General features: G+C 39.7%; 2 protein-coding genes across 3 annotated transcripts; one reads left to right on the forward strand and one right to left on the reverse strand.

Moving 5' to 3' along the window:
- The first annotated feature begins 1,756 nt into the window (after nt 1-1,756).
- Nucleotides 1,757-4,645, forward strand: LOC135597092 (ferritin-4, chloroplastic-like). Of its 2 annotated transcripts, XM_065089579.1 has the most exons (8): nt 1,757-2,223; nt 2,770-2,853; nt 2,946-3,006; nt 3,083-3,170; nt 3,605-3,666; nt 3,752-3,817; nt 4,143-4,206; nt 4,303-4,645. In XM_065089579.1, exons 1-8 carry the CDS (start codon nt 1,790-1,792, stop codon nt 4,353-4,355), a joined length of 912 nt encoding a protein of 303 aa, XP_064945651.1. In that variant the 5' UTR covers nt 1,757-1,789; the 3' UTR covers nt 4,356-4,645. The 2 variants fall into 2 exon arrangements, with proteins under 2 accessions (XP_064945651.1, XP_064945652.1); XM_065089580.1 differs by lacking the exon at nt 4,143-4,206.
- Nucleotides 4,646-5,665: 1,020 nt separating this feature from the next.
- LOC103970706 (protein TIC 56, chloroplastic) lies at nt 5,666-12,097 on the reverse strand. Its single transcript, XM_009384600.3, has 5 exons — nt 11,300-12,097; nt 9,475-9,672; nt 8,937-9,219; nt 6,764-6,926; nt 5,666-6,109 (listed from the first exon to the last, which is right to left on the reverse strand). Exons 1-5 carry the CDS (start codon nt 11,979-11,981, stop codon nt 5,873-5,875), a joined length of 1,563 nt encoding a protein of 520 aa, XP_009382875.2. The 5' UTR covers nt 11,982-12,097; the 3' UTR covers nt 5,666-5,872.
- Nucleotides 12,098-12,756: the final 659 nt, after the last annotated feature.

Here is a 12,756-nt window from a genome sequence, read left to right on the forward strand (position 1 = left end):
GATTTATCACCATGTTGCGTATAAACCACTCAAGTTGAGATAGTTTCATATAATTCCTATAACTTAATTCAATTGTTCTCTCACATCTGATATGAAGTTTAAATTGGAGTATCACATCAAATAAGTTTAGTTATGTTTTTTCTGTTATATATTCAGAAGCATTTTCTTTCTTATTTGTTTTGTTTTCTTAGTTCTTTTTTAGGTGTAATTCTGGTTGGAAAATAAACTAGATATAACTTTACGTAGGATTTTGGGGGATATGTATGTATGTATGTTGTATATACATATATATACATATACATATATACATATTTATGTATATGTGTATATATACATGTATATGTATGTATGTATATGTGTGTGTATGTATATATATGTATTTATGTATGTATATATATATATATATATATATATATATATATATATCATTGATTCTACGATGAACTTAAAATATATTTTTAAATATTAAATATCTGAAAATATGCGTAAATTTCTTATGATTTCGATATTAAATAAAATTTGTTCGCTTTTGTGATTGAAATCCAACATCAATCAATTGATGGACATTATTAGCTACAAAATTTTGTATATTATATATATATATATATATATATATATATATATATATAATAGGTATATTTATTTAATTTAACTTAAAAAAGAATCATGGAGTCACGAAAAAGGCAACAATTATCATAAAAAAAAAAAATAAAAATATATATATATATATATATATACACATGTAAAGTAATTAAACATGAATGGATTCAAAGCTTCCCTCCGGTCAAATCAATGGCCAGTTGCTTGACGAATAACAAGAACAAAGCTTTCTATCAAGCGCTAGAAGCGTATCATTATCTTGTATACTCCAGTGGCCTTTCTGTCTTTTGTCTCTTCCTCCATGGGCGGTGGACGCATGAGCGTGTGGAGGGCCACATGCCCCGCGGAAGAAACCTCCCATGAAGGCAACCACCGAGGGAAGGCCAGCCGCGCAGTGCGGTGGCCAGCGACGTGCCCCACATGCCAACAACCGCCCGCACGGCTCCTTGGACCTCACCGGGCGCAAAAGTTCCTCAGCAGGGCACGGGGCGTGCACGCGCCTTACGTCGAACAGCTTATCCGCCTTACTCTGCTGTTTCGGTCATGTCCACCAACCCTCAATCATATTGGCTCTTCCCTGGAAACATTTCCATCTCCATCTTCACTGTCCGTTTGCCGTCGACAATAAAGGGCAAGAAAGGAATATCTAAGCTTTAAATAATCAATTTGGTAATTTTTTAATGGGTGGAGAAAATAATAATCACCAATAAATCGTGAAAGTTAAATTTGTATTAAAAGCCTTTAGTTACACTTTTTCTCTACAAAATATTATATATTTTTCACTTTTTTGTATTTTACTAATTCCTTGATATGGGTAAAGAAAAACTTGAATAGAACGGAGAAACAAAAGATGGAAAACAAGAATTGCATTCTGAAACCCTAAAATTGAGGGTTTTTCTCTCTATAAATCATCCAAAAATCTAAACTAAAATTAATATATATGTTGCTATTATATCAAATTAATAAATAACTAAAATTAATATCGGATTGGGATTTAAATCCTTACCTTTAAAAAAAAGGAAATAAGAAATACAGCTCATAAAACAATTCAATTTTTCGAGAATATTGTAACCGTACGTACCAAAAAAAAAGAGGATATTTTGGGAAAGATACCCCATCCGGAATCCATCCCCGACCCCACCCGCCAATCACGAGACGGCCACAGCCGTGTGATTGCCACGAGCCCGCCATGCGCACCTGTTTCCAACCCCATCGATCTCCACCGTTCGCTTCGTCTCCCCGTCTCCCTCCTTACTATATCAACCCTTCGTTTCCGGTGTTCCCTCATCCCAATCCTCTCCCTTCTCGATTCACCGGCGCTTCCTCTGACACTATGCTTCTCAAGGCTTCTCATCCTCTCCCTCTCCTCTCCCCCACATCCTCGGAGGCCTCGCCGCCGCCTCCTGCTTCCCTCCGCCTCGCTCTGAGCCTTCCGAAAGTTCAGACCCGTCGCGGGCGCGTGGTCGCCGCTTCCGGAGGCCACGTCATCACCGGCGTCGTCTTCGAGCCCTTCGAGGAGCTCAAGCACAGCGAGCTCTGCCTCGTGCCCACCGCCCCCGATCAGTCCCTCGCTCGCCAAAAGTACGCCGACGACAGCGAGGCCGCCATCAACGTTCAGATCAAGTATCCTCTTCCTCCGATCCGTGGATCACTTCTTTCTTCTCTCTCTTTTCTCCATTTTCGTCGTCTTTTCCTTTGATATTTCCTCCATAAGATCGTACTTTTTTGCAGTCTGGAATCTGTAGCAAAGAAGATCTAATTTTGTTCTTTACCGGCTGGCCTCTTTCACAATATCTCTAATCTTTGCACGGCAATCTCGATTTACTATGACTCTGAACAGATCACGTTGATGATATCCCCGGAGATGTGGCGTTCTACTATTCGAAGAGATCACAGATGCAACCTTTGTTTCTATGATTTATGGCGCCAATGTCTCTGAGCGTGTTTTCTTGACGCTCTGTTACTCCCGAGAGGAAGAATCCATGTTTTTTTTTGTTAAAGTATTTGTTCTATTATTTTGATTCTGAAATCTTGAAGCTAAAAAGACTCCATTTTTGTTCTTACTCTGTTGACTGGTGTTTGAGAAGCTCGTAATCTTAGAAGAGTGATTTCTAGTTGCTATGTTACTGACCTTTTTGTTGGTCATCCTTTTGGGTGCTTTAATCTCAGCGTGGAGTACAATGCATCGTATGTGTACCATGCCATGTTTGCCTACTTCGATCGGGACAATGTTGCGCTCAAAGGCCTTGCCAAGTAAGTCTTTGGCGAACCTAAAACCTCTTCTTTAATTCATCTCCTTTTGGGGGTGCAAAAGGGTGAGATCAGTTGTGCTGCTGCTTGTTCAGGTTCTTCAAAGAATCGAGCGAGGAGGAAAGAGGCCATGCTCAGAAGCTGATGGAGTATCAGGTGTTTACCAATCTTCTAGTCCTCCATAAACACTCATATATGTGTTTTATATTAAGATGTATGTTTTGTGAATCAGAACAAAAGGGGAGGGAAAGTGAAGCTTCTGCCGATTATTTCGCCTTTGACCGAGTTTGATCATCCTGAGAAAGGCGATGCACTGCATGGTGAGTGCTAATTCACCGCTATAATTGGTATTTTCTACTTGTTCGAGATACAAGATATGTCTTTGAATTCTGTGGCATGGAACTTTTAGATGCTTATTGATATCAGCTTTTGCATAGATCTGCAAATTCACATGTACCTAAGTGTACTGTACATGTCAAACAGCCATAAAAAAGTGAAGTTGTAGGATTTCAGATGCATTTTGTTTCTGCGAAAAAAATGTGATCGAGTTCACACATGCTTCTATATTCGACATAGGTTGCCTTTGCTAAATACTTATTCGACATATTAAACAGTGTAAGGCATGAGTTTCCTAGTGATTCATTGGACATGTTTGTTTACGGCTCGAGTTTGGTTATGTCTTCTTCATTTCATCTTTAAATCTTTTCCAATCATGCACCTGTGAGAATACCATTTGTGGTATTATCTGTTTCAGCAATGGAATTGGCTTTGTCTATCGAGAAGCTGACAAACGAGAAGCTACTGAGTCTACACAAAGTGAGTGACTCTGTTCTCGAATGCATTGGCTGGTTGTTTAGCACTTGGTTTGTTTTATAATTAAGTATGAAATTTGGATGAACAGGTAGCTCAAAAGTGTAATGATGCTCAGATGGCAGACTTTATCGAGACCGAGTTTCTTGGTGAGCAGGTGAGGCTTGCTTCCCTGTTTCTCTCTGGTTGTTGCCTTTTGATTATTGTCTGGCAAAACTGCAGTCATATGGAAACTTAGTTCTTTAAGGGCATTTAGGACATTCTGACCCCTGCAGCTCTGAAGCTTTTGGCTTATTCAATGGTCTCGACCTTATGTTATCTGGTCCCTAACCACATCCGATTTAATTCGGATGGTACTAACAAAACAATGAATGCAAGATTTGGATTCTTGTGAATGTGAGGCAATGGTGTGATCTTACGGTGCACATTTAGGATTTCACCTATTGGTTTCTGCTTTTTTTTTTTTTTTTTTTTACTTTCAGGTGGAAGCAATTAAAAAGATCGCTGAATATGTTGCTCAGTTGAGAAGAGTGGGAAAAGGACATGGTGGGGACTTACTCGTGATACTAGAGAAGAAGATATCTGTATATTGAGATTCATTAAATCTGTGTTTCTAATGCTCTACTATGAACTATCTTTCAGGAGTCTGGCATTTTGATCAGATGCTTCTCGATGAAGGGGCTGCTGCTGCATGAGCTTCGCGAGGAACACGGGTTGTGTCGAGTCCGCCATCATCGAAATCGCCATAGTCGTGTCTAGTCCATCATCATCCTAGGAGGGTTGTAATTTCTCTCTCATCTTTGTTTCTAATGTGTTTTGGGTATTTGGCAGTTCAGTAATTAATGTGAACAAAAAGAATGAGAGTAGAGAAGTCAGAGACTGAATCAATGTTCTTGCTCCAGTGAGAGTAGTACTACCTTTTCAGGTGCAGTAAGTATGTTGTTGATAAGAATCAGTTAATTAGTTACCACTTAGAATTTTGCCAGTTTTGTTGATCTTTTAGTCTCTCAGATGTGGCTTTCTTTCTCTGGAGATCAAATCAAATCAACCTCCTAACTACCACCATTTATTTATTCTTCAGATTCTGTTTGTCCCCCCCCCCCCCCCCCCCCCCCCCCCCCAAAAAAAAATCATAATTAAGGATAATGTTGATCATATGATCAGGACCTAAACCAGGTTTGATCATATGATCCTTCTGGTTATGTCGAATTTAAAATATAAAACCAAACTGATTTTTTTTATGTTTCTTCGATTAATTATTTATAATTTATATTATATCTTTTATCGATTCGAAATCAAACCGTCGAGCTAACTAATTCTAGTTGGTTATTGATTCGATTTATGTATGTTCTTGTCCGGTTTTGATCGATTCACTTTGGGGTGGTATCGATAGGAAGAAAAGTCTTTGAGAGATGACGCGAGAAAGACTGTTGGGGGGCCACAAGGCAGAGAAGGTCAACAACAATGGTCAAGCGATGGCGTGGAGGAAAACAGGCACACCAGCGAGCCGCGCGAGTCCTAAAAGAAACAAACAGCCCTGAAAAGTGAAAACATCATATGCCCGTTTATCGAAAAGAATTAAATCGGATCGTCCGAAATGGGACAATCCAAGCAAGCCGGGGTTCAGATCGGGACCGGAGGAGCGTTAAATACGACGTTCCGACCGATCCGGACGGGTAAGGTAAGCTAAATAGAAGAAACCCAAATCATGTGATAAGGACTAATAACATCCGTCGACCAATTATTATCAGAAGACCAAACTATATGCTGGCCAGTTGTCTTTGGTATTAACAATCTCAAGTAATGTAAATTAGCAGCTTATTTTTGTGCTTATATGTAATTTAAAGGACTCTCACCTTTATTGATTGAAAAGGACAACTAAATGTCTTGACCTTTGACTCATGCAATCAGCATGACTCTGTTTGATCTTTTTTTTTCATGGGTTAGGAGATGCCTACATAATTGATTTTGGCCATATTGAATTTTATTGATTTGTGTCCCTGTCTTGAGTCAATCTAATATCATAAATTATGGGAGGAGATTGTTGTACCACTTGCAATGTATGTATCCAATAAAAAATTTGCAAACAGATAGAATAGCAATTCTGAGAAGGTAAAGAGTTGATAACCCACACCTGGAACAGCAAATTCTGTCTGTCATCAAGAGTCTTTGCTGTGTTATGTTCACCTCGGATCAAAATGCTTCAAGAAACCTAAGGACTGACACCAGCATCCGTGCCTCGGCTATGGATCGCGGATGAGACTCGTCGGCCATATATGGCGGCTTCAGTCTCAGCCCTCTTCTGCGCTTCCCTCTTCGCTCGACGCCGCTCATCCCGTGCGGCTGCGTCGGCATGCACTTTATCCATTACTTGGATAAAACCAGGAATCCTTCGCACAAATTTGTTGTACACTCTGTAGCTCAGGTTGTAGAAGATTGTGAACAACCTCTGCGGATAAAGACAAACATATTCAACAATGAGTTTGAAGTAATCACTGTTTTCTTGTGCTGACAGTGTGACCTGGTAAAACTCTTCTTAGGCATCCACGTTAGTTGGTGAACTAGACCTCGATCAGCAGCTGAATCAAAGGTAATAAAGATTCTAAACAGCCTCTGAAGACAACCATGTTGGGCACAAGACTGACATGATCACTAATTTATTTTGCTTACCGCCTAACCGTGATAAAACTCTTCTTAGAAAGATGAACTGACCCACAACTAACAACTGCATCAGATGGCATATAAAAGCAAATATATCAAACATGCAGGACACCAGATTCAAAATGCAATCAAAGTCATGACTTGATCGGGTCATGACCTTTTGGCGTTCTGAACACCAGTACTTATTTCAGATCGATCTTTTTAAAGTGCATGTTACACGATTCAATTTCTTGTATCCCTGTGTATTTTCCTATTATAGCTGTCTAACATAGCACAAAGACCTTAATCAATCAGCCTTCATGCCATTGTTGTGAAAAAACCAACATGATTGGATAACTGCAAGTACCTCCTCAGAAAAGAAAAGGTTAAGTTGAAGAATGACAAAGATTTCAAGGTGAAGGCAAATGAAAAAAGAGCTTCTTCTCAAAACAAATGAGGCTACCTTCACATCGCTATTCCACTGCTTGAGATATGGTGGACCTGTGGTGTATGAACCAAGAGGTTCACGGTACCAGTCTCCGTCGTATGTTATTTGGTCCATGGCCTGTTCTACACTTAAAACTTCCCAAGGCCTTAATCCAGGGATTACTTTTGCAAGTCGGTACCTGTACATGAGATCAAGATCTCACTCAAACACTTACATGCCTTTAAGAAGATTGAGAAATAAATTCCACCAAGAAAAACCAACTCAAGCAGAACATAAGATTTATATTTCATGAAGTTATTGCAGACTAATTCAGAAAAGAATGCACAGCATGTAAATGTAATGAAGAAAGATAATAAGCAACCAATAGAACAAAAAATCTTCCATGGCATACTAGAAATAGGAAAAAGAGGAGTGTAACCAAACCATGTCCCTCCGCAGCAGCTAAAGGAAGTGCAAAAAAATCAGAATAGCAAATGACTAATTGCTACTATCTCTTCCTGCATTTATACCAACAACTGCCTGCATATCACTCCTTTCTTTATGATAAGTAGACACTCGAAGGGGAGGATAAGAAAAGGTTTACTTGCTACTAAGACTGAAAAACACAAACATACAAGAAGGGATCATTCGAAAAGAAAAATGCAAAGGACCACATTTATAGATATATGATCTCTATTAAAAAAAATTGAAAATCTTAGAGACAAAAAGTTGGTGTACTAAAGCCAAAATGGTCTGCAACATCCTAATTTCGAAGGACATGGTCTGCAGCCAAAATGGTCTGCAGAAATCTTAGAAACATGGTCTGCAACATGTCTGCAGCCAACAATCTTAGAGACATCCGATTTAAAAGATATATGGTCTGCAGCCAAAAATCTTAGAGACATCCTATTTAAAAGATATATGGTCTGCAGCCAAAATGGTCTGCAAAAACCTTAAGAGACATGGTCTGCAACATCCTACTGATCCAGGAATGGAAGAAGGTGGATCCAATCATGAAGTCTACTAATTTCATGGAATCAGCTGTAGCTTGGTGGATACTCAATTATATTCCGCCAATTTTGACCACATTCCACTATTCAGATGGAGTTTGGCTTGTTCCTAGCAATTCCTGTTAGTTTCAATTTCTTTAGGAGGCCGAAGAAAGACTAGTTAGCCTGATGCTATATGATCTCTGTGGGAAAAGTTCCCGACCACAGCTTCAATCAAATCTCAATTTGTTCCAACTGATTCCAAAACCAACTTATAGTCAATTCTGGTTATTCTTTTGAAGTTTTCAGCAATCCCTCTGATTCGATTGATCCAGATAATTTATCCTAAATGTTTACTGGATCAGATTTATGAAATTTGACAACTAACAAGACAGTGAACCAATGGAACTACAGTTACCACAGTTCCTGCAATTCAACAAATGTATAATAAGGTTCCTGCCCAGTGGCATCCAAATTTTCTATTCTCATTCTACGAATTTGCTTAGAGATGACAATGAGTGGACCAACTACAAACACAAATTAGTTTAGGCCTTAACTAACAGACAGAATACAAACAAGCATTAGAATAAAAACTAGAGGTACAGTTTTGAGATGAATGAGAAAAAGAATAGTGATTCCACGGCCATTTAACCAGGGTATCACACTGAAAGCAAAGTACCCAGCCAAGTCCTATTGATGTACATGATCAAAGTTTGCGGTGCTTAGAAACTTAATTTTGTGACAATGTGGTCTAGATGATTTCTAGTAAGCTTCTCAAACCTATTGTACAAAATAAAATAAAAGCTTAAGAGCACCTTTATAATTTAATTATATTATGAAGCCTTTAACCAATGAGGCATGCATTGGTATAATGGTAAATTTGCTCTTTTGTAACCTGGATGAATTGAGTTTGGCTCACAGAAATAACCTGTCTGCAAGTAGAGATAAGACTGACACCCCATACCATGCATTAGTGTGAAACTCCTACACTGGACCCATCCTTTTTTTCTGGTCTTTAAGCATCAAACTCAATAACAAAGCAAGTAAAATACAAAATTGCACAAACTCAATCCATCAAAAGTTTCAAACAACAGGCACTGCCTAATACAAAACTAAAATAAAGAAATGATATGTGAAGAATGTGGAAAATGGTATATAAACCGAAAGGGAGGATCTGATTCAGAATGAACGAAGAAGAGGAGAAATTAGGAAGGTGATACCTCATCTCTTTGGGAATATATTTGTTAGGCATGTGATCTCTTTCCAAGATTGTAGTGAGTTCGGAGCCACTAGCCCAAAGAAACATCGCATGGCTAGGAGTTCTTACACCAGGCCATATGCCACCGTTGGCTTGAAGAACTGCCATGTCACGTTTTTTGCTCTCAATAGCCTCTTCTTGTAATTCCTTGTAAGTCTTCTTTTCAAATCCCTTTAGAGGAGTCCAGGGAGATATGCCTTTCTGTAGTTTGTGAAGGAAAGCTGTTGCAGCAGCACCTAGTCTGACTGATAAAAATGAACAATGCATAATTCAGCAGCAATTAATCAAAATACTACCTTACAAAGTTACAAACTATTCAGTTATGATAAATCATAGAGAAGAGTCAAGTAATTAACATTTAATCTCTAAAATGCTATGCATGAGAATTCTTGGGTCAGGTAAAGCACACTTAACAAGTAAGCATACGAGCTCATCGCGTTCTAATATTGCCTACAAAATTATCAAGCAAACCATAATAACTCTGTCAAATTTGAACTAACCTTCCCAAGTCGCAATTGCTTTCTCTAAGCCATAAACCATTCCGATAGGTGCCCACTCATCCATGTCTTCGCCCCAGATAAATGTGTGTGTATCAATTATCCCAGCAGCCCATGCAGTTTTAAGAGTTATAAGCTCTAATGGTCCTCTGGTACGTCCTAGCCTGTCCTTGTAATACCAGCCACCGCTTCTCATGATAACTATTGCATTCAGAATTGTGAATAATTTCAAGAAATGGATATAAAAAAGCATAAGTTAAGAACAAGAACAAACCCACATGTAACCAAAATCACATACCAAGAGATAAAAGGAAGATAGCTTATCCAAGAACAATCTAGAAATACCAAATTACCATACATATAGCAATTTATAGAGAATTAATGACCATTATTCTCCACTACTACTATTACATTAAAAGAAAAAATCAGAAAGGAGCATGCCAAGGGGCACATGATATAAGATGAGCCAAAAAGAAAGTTTATAAATAAAGACCCATTTAAACTTCAATCAACCACACCAATGAATTGTGCATAAGAGAACATATACTGCGATCAATTCTTCAGTGCATGGTAACACAGAGTGGATGGCTTCATAATTATCTCAACACTGGCGTGGAAACCATTATTTACATGTTAACAAGACCATAACAACCATTCGTGAAGAAAGGCACTTGAAAATGCTTGTTCTTATTGTGTACGTGTCAAACACCAATTTGTTGAATACCTTTAAGACCTTTCAAAAATTAGGACAAGTCCATCATCCAGACTTATGTTAACATATAATATATAGGACTCATAAAATCCACATAAGGCTTCTAGACATGTTGAATATTGGAGATAAGCATGTATTTTGAACTTTTTAACTCAAAGTGACGATACGTATCTCCTTAACCTTTTGCATACATGTTTGAATTCTATGGCAAATGGTTGTTAGGTAATGAATATAAGTATACAATGGATGTAAGTTGTCTAATTGTGTAAAATATATCTTCATATACAAATTGATTACCAATATATAGAAGATATAAAACCACTGATTCTCGTCTTGTCCAATGTTGACCTCGGAATATCGCGTTGTGCCAGTGACCCATGTCCACGACAGAATTCCTTAGCAAGCATTATTACCCAAAATTACATAGTTTTTTAGCTAATAAGTAGAAAATGCAACATTTTACAAACAACTTTAAGCAAACTATTTTAATCTTAATGCAACTTTAGAACTTCAAACAAATGAATCATACTGACTATTACCTTGCAAACCAAATAACAACCAGCAGAGCCGCTACCAGATTTAATTGGTAATAAGCTTCACTATAACTAAAAGCCAACACTAGTGTTCACTAAATCTAGTTGAGCCTTTTACAAGTTTCCAGTAACATCTAAAGCACTAACTAAAGGGCTAAGTATCGTGCCCATAAAAAACCACAAATGCAGAACCCACGCACGCACATGCACGCACAAAAAGAACCCTGAATCTTTCTATTTCAATGCTGGATATTTTCATCCCTAAAGATTTTGAACTCAAAAACAACTTGCCAAACAACCACTCACGATCTGATATTTTCATCCCTACAAGTTTTTGAACTCGAAAACTACTTGCCAATTAACCGTTTACAACCTTATATTTTTCATCCCAATAAGGTTTTGAATTATAAAACTACTTACCAATTAACCATTTACAACCTATGTTGTCCCTCTAGTCTCATCAGTCCACAAAGGGGTTTAACACCAAATAAGTAGCAAACAAATGAGTAAAATGGAGAGTAAATCACATCAGGATCAAATTGCTAAGTTGAATTTGTTGAATGCACCAAAGCTTATGACTTACAGTCATAGTACCGCTTCTCCAGCCGCTTATACCCGATCGCTTGTGCCACATCGATGGGCCGCCCGGGAGGGTACGGACGCTGCTGGAAACCCCACAGCCCAAAGAAGAACTGCCTGGCGAAATCCCAGAACTTGTCGTCAGACTCCTTCCTGGTCCTTATCGACTTCCTCGGCATCGGCCGCCCGTCCAACCCAGGTACATGGGGGAGCTTCTTCCACAGATCCCGGTCCTCTCGCCGGTAGGGGTGCTTATTTTTCTCGAGCTCCAGCTCGTTGATCCTGTCGGCGATGACCTCGGCGCGGCGCAGGAACTCGACCACGGGGTTCTCGTTGAACTCCTCCCACCATTCCCGGTTCTCTTCGACCTCCTCGGGCGTGGGGTTTTCCTTCTTGTCGAAGCAGGTGTCGTCGGCGAGGATACGCTCGACCTCCGGCGTGTGGCGGAAGTCGGGCCGGTGATCGCACTCCCAGAAGAACTGGTCCAGCATCTGGGAGTACTTTCCAGGGGCCTCCTTGGTATCTGCGGGGGCAGAGGAGGAGGATAAGGAGGCGGTGGGGTTGGATTTGGGATTGGGGAAGGAAAAGTTATGGCTGCCGATGCAGGCGAAGAAGGGGGGTTTGGAGGGCTTCGGGGGCTTCGGAAACCAATTGTCGCCGATCCATCCGAGGTTGATGGACGCCATGGATGGGGTGATTAGGGTTTTGCGAGGTGGGGATTACGGCGTCGGGCCTCGCCGCGGGAGGTTTCGAAGGAGAGCAGAAGATAGGGTCGAGTCGAAAGAGTTCAGAACGAGACAGAGAAAGAACGATACTTGATCGAAGACCTGCGTTGCCATTCGACACAGGGTGGGACCCAAGTGAGAGCTTCGCGAAAGAGATAAATTGGGGTAAAAACTGTTTCAGAACTATGCGGGCTGCGCTTTCGACGCCCACAGAGAGAACATCACTCCTCGAGATACCAGCATTACTATTGGATTTACAGTGGGACCCGAGGAATACGCGGGCTGTGCTTTTGACTCCCACAAGGAGAACGGAACAACAAAGACAAAGAACATGAATACGTTACTCGCAAGTATACCTGCGTTATTATTTGAGGACAAGTGGGACCCGAGTGAGAGCTACGCGAAAGCTATTAATTGGTAGGAAACTGTTTCGGAAATACAAGGGCTGTGCTTTACACGCCCAAATCATACCCAGAAAGCCAACCATTGTGAGATCGGCGTCGAGTAGAATTGCTGATGGCGTTGACGGCTAGGATTATTCGGTATCAGCACGGGTCGTTTACTTTTGTGTGAGAAATCATTTAGCTTGATTAATATGCCATGATACATCCCACAAAAGGCATTAATCAAATGCATCAACTATATAAGTCATATTATTAATTTTTACTTTTTTTTAATATATAGTGTTCTCCCCCCACTCTCATCATCTTGCTAATTTGTGATCATATTAATCACA

Source organism: Musa acuminata, chromosome BXJ1-11 (genome assembly GCF_036884655.1).
Source record: "Musa acuminata AAA Group cultivar baxijiao chromosome BXJ1-11, Cavendish_Baxijiao_AAA, whole genome shotgun sequence".
Lineage (NCBI taxonomy): Eukaryota > Viridiplantae > Streptophyta > Magnoliopsida > Zingiberales > Musaceae > Musa > Musa acuminata.